At 57.0% G+C, this 13,787-nt stretch overlaps 1 protein-coding gene across 2 annotated transcripts in view; it reads right to left on the bottom strand.

Moving 5' to 3' along the window:
* MROH1 (maestro heat like repeat family member 1) overlaps nt 1–13,787 on the bottom strand; it is a 67,653-nt gene that overhangs the window by 2,559 nt on the left and 51,307 nt on the right. For both annotated transcript variants that reach the window (XM_087825553.1, XM_087825552.1), the window contains 8 exons: nt 12,351–12,486; nt 12,133–12,245; nt 10,996–11,148; nt 7,067–7,221; nt 3,993–4,158; nt 3,274–3,470; nt 727–864; nt 143–257 (listed from right to left, as the gene is read on the bottom strand). In XM_087825553.1, coding sequence (XP_087681679.1) covers nt 143–257; nt 727–864; nt 3,274–3,470; nt 3,993–4,158; nt 7,067–7,221; nt 10,996–11,148; nt 12,133–12,245; nt 12,351–12,486 — 1,173 coding nt within the window. The remainder of the gene's footprint in view (nt 1–142; nt 258–726; nt 865–3,273; nt 3,471–3,992; nt 4,159–7,066; nt 7,222–10,995; nt 11,149–12,132; nt 12,246–12,350; nt 12,487–13,787) is intronic.

Below are 13,787 nucleotides of genomic sequence, written 5' to 3'. Positions count from 1 at the left end.
CACAGAGCAGGTGTGGCCCAGGGCGCTGCAGCACCAAGTGGGGGCTGGGTGATGGTTCTGGCTGGGCAGGTCAGTGCCAGTCTGTGGGAGCTGCCCCACCCTGCTGGGCCCCTGGCAGCAACCCAGACCAAGCAGCGCCTACCTCAGCCAGGAAGGCTGTGGAGGTGACCCTCTGGGCCTCATACACATTGCTGTGTGCACACAGGAGCGCCTTCATCACCAGGGGCAGCCGGGGGCCCGCAAACTTCGCCATGGCGCTGGGGAAGGAGGCCACACCATGCAAAGGTGGGGCTTTGGGCCACCCAAGCCAACCCTGGGACAACTCCATCAGGGGCGGGAGGGTGCCTCTACTTCATCCCTGCACTTCAAAGCCCTCTGCCCTATGAGCCTGTGTGCCTAGATGCCAGTCCCTGCATTTCCTCCCCCTCAGATGCACCCCTCCTAGCCCACCTTGCCCCGCCTCCACAGCAGGGCCTCTCTCCACCACCAATTCCAGGACAGCTACCAACCCCAACACAACCTGAAGTGAGCAGCTGTCGTGTGCCCCCCCCCTTCCAAATGCCAGATGGCAGGCCCCATGTGGGCCCTCACTGATATACCTGCTCTCAGGCTGGGCCCACAGACTCAGGAAGCTCTGTGCCACTGGGGGAGTCCCTCGTTTGGGCCTTCTGCAGGTCCCAGAGCCCCTAGACATTGCCTATACAGGAGCCGGCCCACAGTGCTTACCTGGCCAGCCGGGCGACCCCGTCTTCGTGCCCTATGGTGGTCCTCAGTGACTCCCAGCCTCCCTCCAGCTCCACACGTTGTACCACGTCCTCGCTGCCGCCCCGGAGCAGTACAGCCCGAAGAGCATCCACTGCTGAGCTGCAGGGGCGTGTGGCTGCGCACTCAGCTCTGCAGCCCCCGACCCCCAAACACGAGTCCCAGAGCTGAGTGCTCCCACCCTGCCAGCTACCCCCTGTGGGAAGCAGGCCCTCAGCTCCCCCTACCTCACTCTGGGCACAGGGCACAGCCAGGTAGCTATGGACTCTCTGGTCTCAGGTGAGCTGTGAAGACTGCACCTGTCCCCCACTCCTGGGCCTGGACCCCCCACAAAGCCTGTTTCTGCACCTCCAGCCTTGTCTCTCCTATATGCACAGCCTTACCCACCCAGGAGACTTCACAGCCCTGGGGGAAGGGACAGCAGAAAAGGCCCAGCCCACTCCCAGATATCAACTGGGCTGCTATGTAAGTCATGGAGAGAACCCTGCTCCCAGGACACATGGTAGCCAAGAGCTGGAGCAGCTGGCAGAGTGTCCAGCTCTGTCCACCAGCTGAGCCAGCTGGAGGATGGCAGGTGTGGGCCTTGCCTGCTGCCCCAACCAGAATCCCATAGGAGGGGCCAGAGCTTACAGGGCCCAGCTGGAATTCAGTGTCAGCTCCTCTTGCTTGGATAAACCCCCAACTCAGGCAGAAGCATTCAAGACAAGGTCTGGGGAGAACAGCGTGGGCTCTACACCTGGCAGAACCTCCCAGCAAAGCCTGTGGCCTAGAGACAGCTTGGCAGGGTCCTCAGAACCACACAGGGAGCCCCCCTTTACCCACACTCTTCTGCACAGTGGTCACCTCACACTGGCCTACAGAAGTGTGTGTGAACGAGGCTTCGCCCCTGGGAGTTCCTGGCCTCAGGGCAGACACCCACCAGAAGTGCCTACACAGGCTGGGGCCAGGGGGCAGCATACCTGACTGGCCTCCTTCAGCCCAACAGTGTGGACACAACCCAGTGCACTTGGCCCATCCCATCCCCATGGTCACCCTCGCTGAGTGTCAGCAAACACCCCCCCCCTACAGCCCCTCCCCAGAGAGAAAGCACTGGAAGGTGGCTCTTGCTGTGTCTCCTTTGCTGTCCCTGGAGCCAGTGAAGGCCCAGTCATTGCTGGGGCTTCCCTCATAGGCCATCATGGCCACTGGGCAGATGCCCAGGGCAGCAGCAGGGCCAGGCCCATGGGGTCAGCCCCATACCCTGCTCTAGGCTGAGACCAGCACTCTGGGCGGCTCTTGGCTGCAACAAATGGAGGCGCCAGTCTGGTTTGGGAGAATGTGAACAATTTAAGTGAGGGTGCCTCCCTTGCCTGTCTGCCTGCTGCCTGGAATTTCTGTGGATGTGGCGTTTGCAAGGGTCTGACTCGCTGGCTGACAGCCTCTGTCAGAGCCAAACCCAGTGCCTGGCTCTGCTCATGTTCCACTTCAGGGATACAGCCCAGGGGCCCCTGGTGGGGGTGTGCGGCCTGTAGCCCCCACAGCTCATGGCCATGGGGCAGAGTCCGGCACGGCAGGCCCAGGGCTCATTGGGCTAGTGTCCTCTGGTCTGTTCACATTTTCCACTTGGCTTATGCAGAGCCGGGCAAGCCCTGGCATGCAGCCTCTTCCAGACTTTACGAGTTGGTCCTGTGGTGGAGGAGCCCTGCAGTGGGGGTGGGTGAAGTGACGCTGTCCCCATGTGTCCCAACCAAGGGGCACTTCCAACTCCAGACACCTGGGATGGATAAAGAAGTGACCTGGGCTCACTGTCACTTAGCTTCCTGTACTCACCCTGCGGCCCCAGGTGTCTGTTTGGAGGGAGCCCCAAAGTGCCAGTGTGTTGGGCCTGGTAATGGCCCCAAGGACCAGGACAGGCAGGCTGCTAAAGCTCTGTAACCCCTGCCCTCAGCAAGTAGCTGGACTTTGCCTGTGCCTGGTCTCCTGCCAGGACCCAACACCTGCTTGGCAGAGACCCCAGGACCCCATGAGAGCCTAGGGGAAGTGCATGCACAGGCTGGGGCCAGTGGCTGACCTGGGACAGTGGTCAGGCCACTGCGGAGTTTCTGTCTGAAGAGGATTGGAGGACTGAGCTGCAAAGGCTGTGCTGGAGGCATGGTTCCCTGCAGGTCCCACAGCACCCCAGACCATCCCCAAAGAGCTCCTGCCCATCATCTTCGAGGCCAGCACTGCCCCAGAGACCTGCAGTGGCTTCCGCGACAGTCCCTGTCCCAGACTTCCAGGAGAAAATGAGGGGGGCAGCCCAGGAAAGCTGCATTCCCAGCCGCAGTCTGGTGGGCATGTGGGGGCCGTGGAGCTGGGGCTGGCAGTGGCCTCAGGTGCCCTCGGATGTCACCAGAGGCGGCGTGATTCCCAGGCACAAACTCACCCTTGAGGCCTGGTGCACACACACCAGAGGCACGCCATGCAGCGAGCTCACACCACATGCTTTGTGCTCACACACAGACGCTGAGGCAGGAGGTGAGGACTTGTTACCTGCAGGGATCCAGGGTCTTGGAGGCCAGAACTGAGCTGGCGGCCCTCCGTTCCTTGGCCTGCAGGTTCCGGGGCAGCTGTACGCCCACCATGCAGCTGATGCGCAGCAGCAGCCCAGCAAACAGCTCAGGGTAAAGCTCAATCACCGCGGGCCCGGATGCTGGAGCAGACATGATCTCGTGCAGTGCACAGGTGGCCTGGGGGACAGGGACCACCTCAGGCTCACCCCTCCCTTTGGGGCCAAGTATAATGAGGGTGGCCAGTATGAAAGCTGGTCCCTGCTTCCTAGGATCCAGGCTAGCCCACGGCCCGTCAGTGTGCGCCCTGTGTGTACCAGAGGTCTGGGTTCGGAGGGAGAATAAGAATCCGGGGCTGCCCAGCTGGGCCCTCTGGGGCAGGAGGCAGGCTCAGGGGCCATATGGCCACCCAGAGACAGCCCCCGACCATCTGCTCTTGACTCCTTAGCAGAGAGGAGGAGGGAATTCTCACAGCTGCTTTACTGCTGAAGATGTTGCCAAGCTGGGTTTATTTTGTTTCCACAGGATGAAACAGAGTGGTCTCCCTTGGGGACCAACACCTGCAGGGCCTTTATGAGGCTGGGCTCCAAGCTCACTGGCTCTGGGGTCCCAGTCAACTACCAGGTGCCTGTGGGGCGGTACCCAGCCATCTGTGGGTTCGTCCCGCCAGTGAAGAGAAGGAAGCATAGGGCCAGCACTCACCGCAAGGGGCAGCAGCGTGGCCACGCGGTCGGGGGAGCTGCTTAGCAGGAAGGCCCGGCTCTCCTTGAAGGGGACGTCTCTGCTCATCTTCTCCAAGAGCAGCTCCAGGACCTGTGTGCTGAGGCTCGGCTCCACCGCCATTGCCCGCCACAGGGTACAGGTGAGGCTGGAGCAGGGGAGAGGATGGTCACCTGAGGCCACTGCCAGCCCCAGCTCCACGCCCCACACATGCCCACCAGACTCAACTCTAGCCAGGCAGGAAATGGTGCCCTGACCTTAGATCTAAACTCACCCCTCCTCTGACCCTAGGGGTCCATAAACAGAGAGGGCTGAGTGGGGTGGTGAGAGGGGTTCCCGGAGGCACCTACGAACACCTGTCCCACAGCAGCAAGCAGCACATGGCCAGAGACCAGGCACATGGGAAATCAGTCTGTATGTGAAATGAGCAGATGCAGCCTGCAGACATTGGTGCTCAGACACATAAGAAGTGGCTGTGCTTAATGTTAATGTGTGTACAGAGAAGTGACAAACTTCAAATACCTGACAGAGCTGGAAATTCTAAAAATAGACAAGAGAACCAACAGCTCTTTAGGAATGAAGTGTAGCACTGCACTCGGTGGACACATGTGCAGAGAAGAGAGAAACAGTGAACTGGAAGACAGATGCAAGAAATCAGCATAACCCAGCGCAGGGAGGGGCTGCGGTAGGGTCCAGAAGGTGGAACCAGAGACAGGTCTATGGACACTGACCTGCACCTGAGAAGCAGAAAGAAAGCCTGAAGAGGAGCAGGCTGGAAAGTATCCAGAACTGATGCCAGACACTGACTCGGATTCAGGAAGCTCAGCACTTCCAGCATAATAAAAGAACCCCTGGGGTGACGGTGTGGGAGTGGAGTGAAGAGGTCCACCTGGGGGTTGGGGGAAAATGATTATCTGTAATACTTTCAACAATAAAGATTTTAAAAAAAAGGACCCATGGGCCCCAACCTGGAACACACACAAGTCAGCAACAAGGGATGTCTCCTGCCCATCCAAGAAGAGCACATGGCATCCCTCAGAGAGAGCTCCAGTCCGATGCCAGGAGCGAGAGACAGCACGTCCTCTTACACACAGGGAAAGAAAAGTTGCTAAACTAGAATTCCAAACACTGCAAACAATAGTCAAGAAGGCGGCCTGGCAAATCCATTTCAGAATCTGGCTGGTATGGCTCAGTGGTTGGCCATCATCCTGTGAACCAGAAGGTTGCCAGCTGGATTCCCAGTCAGGGCACATGCCCAGGTTGCAGCCTCCATCCCCGGTGGGGGCAGGAGGCAGCCGATGGATGTTTCAATCTCACATCGATGTTTCTCTCTCTCTCCCTCTCCCTTCCACTCTCTCTTAAAAAACACACACACCACCACCACCCCCCAAAACCCAAATACATTTCAAATAACAAAGTGCAGTGTTTTCAGCAGCAGACCCTCAGTAAGGAAATCCTGGAGGATGCACTTCAAATGGGAGGAAAGTGAGGGGCTGAGATGCAGAGTGAGGTGCAAAAACTAGGTGGCCCAGTGGAGAGACACATGCCGACCAGGACGGAGAGGACACACTGCAGGTACATGGACAGTGGGCAGTTGGGCAGCCCATCCACATGGGTACTGCTGTGGGAACGAGTGGGAGTGCTGGGCCCAATAACACCTTCCTTGACACTGAGACCCGAACTTCAGTTGATTTCATGTCATGAAACATTATGCTCTTGATTTCCTCCAACCACTGATAGGTGTAAAACCTGTTTTAGCTCACAGGCTGTGCAAAAATAGGTGGCAGGTGAGATGTGGGGCAGGGCTGCATGTGCCAACCCTGACCCAGGACAGCCCACTCCAGCCACAGCCAGCGTGCCCACAGAAGGCCATGTGGCCAAAAGGAATGAGCAACCTCGTGTGCGCCAGAGACAGCACGTCCCTCAGGGCTCCATCCACCATATCCCCCACATCACCGCCTGACCCAGTGAGGGCCTCCAGGCCCCCTGTGAATGATGCCCCCAAAGACTGAAGGAAGGGGATAAACAAAGCCACTTGCAGACCACCACAGATACCACCGCAGGGACCACCGGAGCTGCGGTGATGCGGGTGGTGTGTGGAGGGGCCTGGAGGGAGGCGCCATGCAGGTACGTCCCTTGTGCCCACATGTTCATTTTTAGGATGACCACTAAAAGAACAGAAGCAAAAAAAGTAACTGAGTGGAAAAAAGGAAATTATAAAAAAGACCCCGTCAATCTAAAAAAGAGACAAGAAGGAGATACAGAAAAAAGGCAGGTAAGACAGAAAAAATAAGACTGGACTCAGGCCCAACTGCATCAGCAAGAAAGCGCAGGCCCTGAGATGGAAAAGCGGTGTGATGACCACGCAAGGACAGAGGGTGCTGGCAGTGTCACAATGGTAGAGGAGCCACCAGGCAAGTGATCAGCTAAGACGCACCTATGAGCAAAGGCCTTGCCAGTGAGGAGAGGCGCTTCGTCAGGTGACGCCCAGGGAGCTTGTGCAAAAACAAGGCTTCTATGGCCCAAAATTCAAAAAGCACGGGGTCTCCAAGACACAGTGGGCCTCCACCAATGACGGCGAAAGCAAAGAAAGGCAGCACCAGCAGCCCTGGGACCACAGCAACGGCCACCTGGAGGGCCACTGCGGGAGAGGAGGCGGCAGACAGGCAGGATGGGGCACTGATGGGACTGGGAGTATGACATGGGGGATGGGAACCCTTTCCTGGCTTGAAGGGAGGGCCAGGCCCTAGGGGTCTGCTCACAGACAGTGGTGATACCCTGCAGAGGACAGGCCAGGAGAAGTGAATGGCACAGCTCGTGATAGTGAGCCCAGGTGCCCACTGAAACGTGAGGCAGCCTCCAGCACACAGAGGAGGGCACAGCGACACTGGGGCAGGGGTGTCTCCCACACGCCTAGGGCCTGGGATCTCCCTGGCTCTCACAAGGAGTCGTCAAGCACAGAGGCAGGGAGGGGCTGGGGGCGCAGGGCACCACACTAGGGTAGGAGGGACCCCTGTGCCTGGTGTCACCCCAGCAGGCTGGTAGGCACCCAGTACCTGTCAAAGGGTAGGGGGCTGCCCAGGAGGCTGGACACCACGGCCACGCAGTGTTGAGATGCCAGGATGTACACGCTGTGCTGTGCGGACTGTAGGACATGCTCCTCTCGGGTCTCCTGAAGCTTAGAGCGCAGCACGCTTATGATCTCGGGTACCTGGGGGGGTTAGGCACCTTGGTCAGACCCAGAAGCAGGACAGCCCTGGGGAGCACCCATGCCAGGTGCCATCCATATGGGGCCATGGGGAGGGCAGCCCCAGAGCTGCAGAGCCCCTCAGCAGATGTGGCAGAGGAGGAGCCTGGTGCCCTCTGGGGTGTGTGGAGCACCCTATTTAAGGAGACCCAGCCTCTGGTGTACGGGCTGGCCACACGATCGCCAGATCTGACCAAGGAGGTGGGCAGTGGGCTGGGGGCTGAAGGACAGAAAGGGAGACTAATCAATCCCCAGACTGAGAAGGGCAGGAGAAGGAGGGCCATGACCCCCGCTGCAGAAGCCAGAGATGGGGCAACCAGGGCGAGGCTGCAGGCAGCCGTCCCCCAGCCTGGAGCCTCCTCGGGGCCCATGGGGCTGGTGGGCGGGAAGACATCCAGCTCCACACCCTGACTGGCCTCCAGCGGGCTCAGCATGGCTTGAAGGCCCTGTGACAGGCATGGCCTCATCATTCTGGGTCCCTGTACCCAAGGCGGGTGCTGTCCCCAACCACGGGCACCCCCGCTGCCGTACTGCACACCTAGAAAACACCTTAGTCTGAGGTGAAAACAGAGGAGAAAAAGCTGCAGGGACATGGTCCCTGGGACAGGGCTGCTGGCAGACCGTGCACTCCGCCAACTTCTGGGTCCCGGGCAAGGCTGCCTGATAGGACAGCAAGAAGGGGCTGGCCGTGGCTCAGGCATAGAACCTCCCAGGCCAGCCCCCACCTGCTCATACAAGCAGTGTACGGTGTGGGGTCCCCTCCCCAGTGCAGGCCGGAGCCCCAACCTCAAGGCCAGGCTGTCACTGTCACTCCCTCTCTCAAAGGGTTTGTGAACATACCGACACCTCAAGTACAGAACAGGGATTAGCTCTTTCTCCATGTCCCCCTTTCAAGGACCTAGGCATAGCCATGTCTCCCGGACCAGATGGGTCTGGGACTCCTGCAGCCACCACAGGCTCTTCCTCTTGGCCATAGCCCTCTGCTCTTAGTCTGGGTGGTCTGGCAGGAGGAGGTACTGAACTAGGATGTGTGCTTCCGGCACAGGTGGAGCCAGGGTCTCCCTCCTCAGCCTGCCAGTGCTGCGACGTCTGCAGACAGACCTGTAGGGATCTTGCCATCCATGTTCCTTGCTGACACAGGCACACACTGTCTCCTGGGCTCTTGGCAGTGAGGAGGGCTGTTGTCCCCTGAAGTCACGCAGGCTGGTGACTGTGAGTGGACACCTGGCTGAGCACTCAGTCACTCCTGTGGTCCTGGGCCAACTGCACTCAGCCATCTGTCTGCATCAGAGTCAAGACCAACCAACATTTTCAGACAGCTGTCCACTCCGACAGGCCTCAGTGCCTGGGATGCTCTGGTCAGACACCCCCTTTTCTCAAATGTCAGTGAACCCACTCTTTCCCCTTCTCACTTGCATTTTGCTTCTCTGGATGTCGGCTCTTTCCCTGAGCGCTGTCTTGTCACAGGTATTTCTCATTGGTTCAGTGGGTTTACCTGTCTTCTCTAGTATTTTCTTTGCTTTGGCATATTTTTTCCAACAGGATCCACTGGTGCTTGGAGCAGCTTGAATCTGTGCATCAGTGAATGGTACCAACAGTGTCCTGGCACTTGGATGTGGAGGGCTCTTGGCTGCTGTCCACACTAGGGTCCACCCAGTCCCAGGACAGGGACCTGTGTGGTGGCTGCCCACTGTGTGGGGCTTTTTTTGTACACTGCGCCTGCCAGGGTGTTCCAGGCTCACCTCTCCCAGAGACTATGGGGGGATCTTTCCCTTTCTGAGGTGTAACCCACATGTACACAGTTCACCCATGGTAAACATACAACTTAGTGGTTGCCAGCATACATACAAGGTTGTATAGCCATCACCACTATCAATTTTAGAACATTCCATCACCCCCAAAAGAAGCCTCACACCCTCATTTCCCTCCCAGCCCCTGGTGACCACTGATCCACACTCTGTCTCTGGATTTGCCTGTTCTGGACACTACATGGCCTTTTGTATCTGGCTCCCCTCACTTTGCAGTGTTTGCAAGGCTCACCTATGTTGCAGAGTGTCAGTGCTCCATGCCTTTCTGTTGCCAATGAAGTTTTATTGTATAGATGGGCACACGTTGTTTATCCACTTATCAATTGATAGACATTCGGGTTGTCCCAATTACTTGGCTGTCATGGTACTGTTGTGACACCTGTGCACAAGCCTCTGTGGGCATGTTTCAATCTCCCCAGGGTCATACTGAGGAGTGGGATGGCTGGATCCTGTGGAGACTGTTGAACTCTGAGGAGCTGCCAAAATGTTCTGCAGTGGTGGCTCCATTTTCCTTCCACCTTCTGTTTTCAGCGGGGTCTCTTCCCTCCTACTGCCTTGGCCTCCTGTCCACCTCTCCAGGCCAAGAGGCCCTTCTCCTACTCCCTACACAACTGAGGGGAGGAGCCTGCTGAGCAGCCCCGCCTTGCCCTCTGTATTTTACAATGTGCCCTATTTTATGGTCATGAGTCGCATGTCACTTGCTAGGACCACATTTTCTGATTCAATATCAGAGGAAGTGTCCTCCTGCCAAGGTCCCCCTGCCAAGGTCTCTCAGGGCAGCAAAGGAAATGGTGGCCTGTCATGACCCCTGTAGGTACAAGACACTAGAGGCAACGTTACACTGAGACTGAGTGGCAAGTGGCAAATCTGCTCCAGGATGAGCGTCGGAGGCAGGAGCACCACACCACTTGTCTGTGAACCTGGGCTGGGAAGGAGGCAGCTCACAGCCTTTCCCACAAAAGTCCAGAAGCCAGCTTAGTACGTGGGGCACCTACCTTTACCAATAGGGGGAACCCAAAGCTATAAAACTCATAGAAGAAAACAGGAGAAAGTTTTATGACATTGGATTTGGCAATGATTTCTTGAACACTACACCAACAGCAAAAACAGACATGGTGCTATGTCAAACTTTTATGCATCAAAGGACACAATCAACATAGTGAAAAGGCAATATACAGAATAGGGGAAAATATCTGCAAATCATATACCTGACAAGGGGTTAATATCCAGAACATACAAAGAACTCCTACAGGTCAGCAACAATAAAACCAAAACTTTTGTCTACACTATATAAAGTACTGCTGCAAATCAGTAAGAAAAGCACAGGCAACCCAGAAGAAAAATAGGCCAAAGCCTGGTATCCTCACAAAAGAAGATGTTGGAGTAGCCAGTATGGGTGTGTAAGAAATGCATGAACTGATGTAAAGCCATTGCACATCCATCAGAAAGAGATCCACCCCACGCACTCTGGGAGCCACCTGACCCTTGGAGCCTCCAACCTCCATTCAGCTGTCGCTTCACACGTCTGACCCAGAGTTGAGCCAGTGCACGATGGGGACAAGTTTGGGGATAGCCACCCGCGCATGCCAGCAGAGGATGTGGAGCTGGTGGTGTGTGAGGGTTGGCAGCACCTCAGCAGCCTCTCTGGGGCCAGCCCACTGTGGGGCCCTCTGTGCAGGCACCTGGTACCCTCATGGCCTGAGACCTAACCAGCTTCCAGTTCTACGCAGCTCAGTGCATTTTCCTTTGCTCACCTTACTTTCTGAGCAGTGACTTTTGCCAAATTCTAACCTCAATCCTCAAACAAAAGAGAAGAATTTGTCTCTATCAGGCCCACAAGGAAAGGGGTCAGAGCAGTGAGGGTCAAACCCCGCAGAGCAGGGAGCCCCACCTTATCCAGCCCCACCTTGCCCCACCAGCCCATGCCAACCTTCTCCAAGAGCATGCTGCCCCGCTCCTTCAGCAGGCAGTTGATCATGACGGTAGCAGCTCGGGAGCAGTTCTTGTCAGGGTCTCCCAGGCTCTCAAACAAGGTAAGCAAGAGGTTGATGAGCTGATCTGGTGGGAGGCGCTTCGCAATAATCTAGGAGGAGGTCTGTGTGTCAAAAGAACAGTGGAAGGGCTTCCGGACATAGCCTCTCTGGGAGGGGCCAGCACCATTCCACCTCAGGTCCCTGCTCCAGCTTCCCCACTCTCTTCCTGGCCCAGCGCTCTCAGGAGCTCCTTTGGGGTGCTGGGGGCTGTGGCCCTTTCACAGGAGCCCCAACTCCCCACTGGAGCCTGGTCAGGCTCTGGGTGTAGCCTTTTGAGGACCCCTGGAAGGTAGTCAGGGCCCTGACACTTGGGGTGGGCTGCGAGTGGCCCTGGAGGAGCAGCCACTCTGGAACTCTCTAGGATAGTCAAGAGCAGAGGGCAACAGGTCCCACCCTAGACAGCCCAGCCAGAGGCCAACAGGACCCTCCACTCCCCCACCAGCCCAGCCATGGGCTCCTTTCATTCTCCCCTGAGCACAACTGAGCAGCCAGAATCTAAGGCAGATTAAGCAGCATGAAGGCTGAAGGAAAACACGACATTGGGTACCAGATGTGAAAGCATAAAGGTGGTGAAATATCAACAAGTCTGATCCCAACCACGAAGTTTCCTGCTCCGCTGAGAACTCCCGAGGTCGGGGTCTTTGCCTTCCAGCATCCAAGTCCCCATAAAACAGGCCCTGCTTATCCCCTTCCCTTCCTGCTTCTGAGGAGAGAAAGCCTCGAGATGCTATTTCCAACACCAAATGGAATAACAGAACTGCCCTGGCTTGGGGGCTCATGGGGTGGACCAGGGGCAGCTTTCTCAACCCTGGGAGTCAGGAGGGTGACAGAAGTGGTGCTGGGCAGAGGTGGTGCCACACAGCTAATTCTCTGAATGAAACCTGCTGTGCTCCCATCCCTGTGCCCCACCCCACTGGCCCCAGGCTGCACCCCATCCCAGCGCCCTGCAGGACCCATGAGATGCAAGGTGTTCCTGCAAGAGTTTCTCTCAACCCAGACAGTGACCTCCCCTCTGTGGACTGCCTTGCAGGTACCTGAGCTATGCTGTAGCAGCTGTGGAAGAGGACAGCAGGGTCCGGGTGAACAAGGCCGTCTTTGAGGGTGAGGAGTTGCTCAGCCACGTCATCCCGGTAGTCACGGGAGAAGCCTGCGAGGCAGGAGGGAGTGTGGAGCTGGGCAGGGCCTCCCTGGCCACCTGGGGCCCCGGTTCTGCTCCTCACCCCTCCAGCACCTCTCCCAGCCAGAGGCTCACCCTCATAGCCCAGCTGGAGGTAGAGCAGAGAGTAGACACAGCTCACGGCCTCCTGGCGGGTGGCAGGCCACAGGTCCGCACACCGTGGGGAGAAGAGGCCGACGAGAAGGCCCAGGTTGTGGAAGGGCACCAGGGCCTGGAGAGGAGGGGGTAGGAAGTGCTTTGGGGAGGCTGGGGAGGATGGCCAGAGAGGGAAGCTGGGGTTCTGGGGATGTGGGAACGGGCAGGTGCCGCTGTACCACTGGGACCCAGATATAGACCCTGTGGCCAGCATGGCCCCAGTGAGGCCTGTCCTCTGCAGGGGAGACCCTGCTACCCCCAGTGTTGGCTCCACCCGGCTCAGCTCTGACCATGAGCAGTCTCCTGGGGTCCCTAAGAGGGGACACCTGTCAGGCTGGCTGGCATGTGTATGCTGGGGGCTGATCAGGAGGCAAAGATGGAGCCCCCATAGCCAGCAGAGGAGGCAAGGCTCAGCTGATTCCACCAACCCCCATGGGAAGCCCCCTCCCTCAGAAGGCAAATCCCATCAGGTGACAGAAACTGCATGAGACCCCCCCCTTTCATCCTCACTGGGTCTTGGTCCTGTTTTTTCAGAGCCCTTTCTTCTCTCCTCAAATACTGAGCCTTGCGTCCTCCTGCCCCGCACCTTTCAACACCAGTTACCACCCCACCTCACACCCCTCAGCCTTCCTGCCCCCACTGCTCCCACCCTGGATCTGGGGTAATCAGCGTGGGGATTAACAGGAGGCTAGAGTGTTGGGAAAAGGACCCTGAGGAGAAGGTGCTGTTTGTCTTAGCCAGGTCAGACAAACTTGACACAAAGACAAACTCGAGTTGGATCAGGGTCCTGTGAAGACCGACCACGAGAAAATCTGAGTGGTAAAAGCCCGTTCATGAGGGCACAGAAGGCAAGAGCTATTGGGAGACACATGGAAGATCTGGCCACATAAAGAATGAAAGTTTGGGTACATTTTTAGAAATAGTCAAACACCAAGGGAAAATGCCTACAGCCATCCTGATAGATGAAAAAAAGACATCTGACAACATCTAGTCTGTGCTCCTGACAAAAGTCCTCATTAAAGCCCTGGCCAGGTAAATCAGTTGGTTAGAGAATCGTCCCAATATGCCAAGGCTGCAGGTTCCATCCCTGGTCAGGGTACATACAAGAATCCATCACCCGGCCGGGCGTGGCTCAGCGGTTGAGCGTCGACCTGGGATCCAGGTGATCGGGGTTCGATTCCCAGTCAGGGCACATGCGGGCTCAATCAATGACTCTCTCATCATTGATGTTTCTGTCTCTCTCTCCCTCTCCTTTCCCCTCTCTGAAATCAATAAAGATATATATATATAAAAAGAATCCATCAATGATGCAAAAATGAGTGGAACAACAAATCCATGTCTCTGTCTCTCAAATCAATACATTCAAAAATAAAAGTC

Source organism: Miniopterus natalensis, chromosome 16 (genome assembly GCF_054644295.1).
Source record: "Miniopterus natalensis isolate mMinNat1 chromosome 16, mMinNat1.hap1, whole genome shotgun sequence".
In the NCBI taxonomy this organism is placed as follows: Eukaryota; Metazoa; Chordata; class Mammalia; order Chiroptera; family Miniopteridae; genus Miniopterus; species Miniopterus natalensis.
Note: the sequence above shows the minus strand (reverse complement) of the source record. Positions and strands in the feature narration are given on the sequence as shown.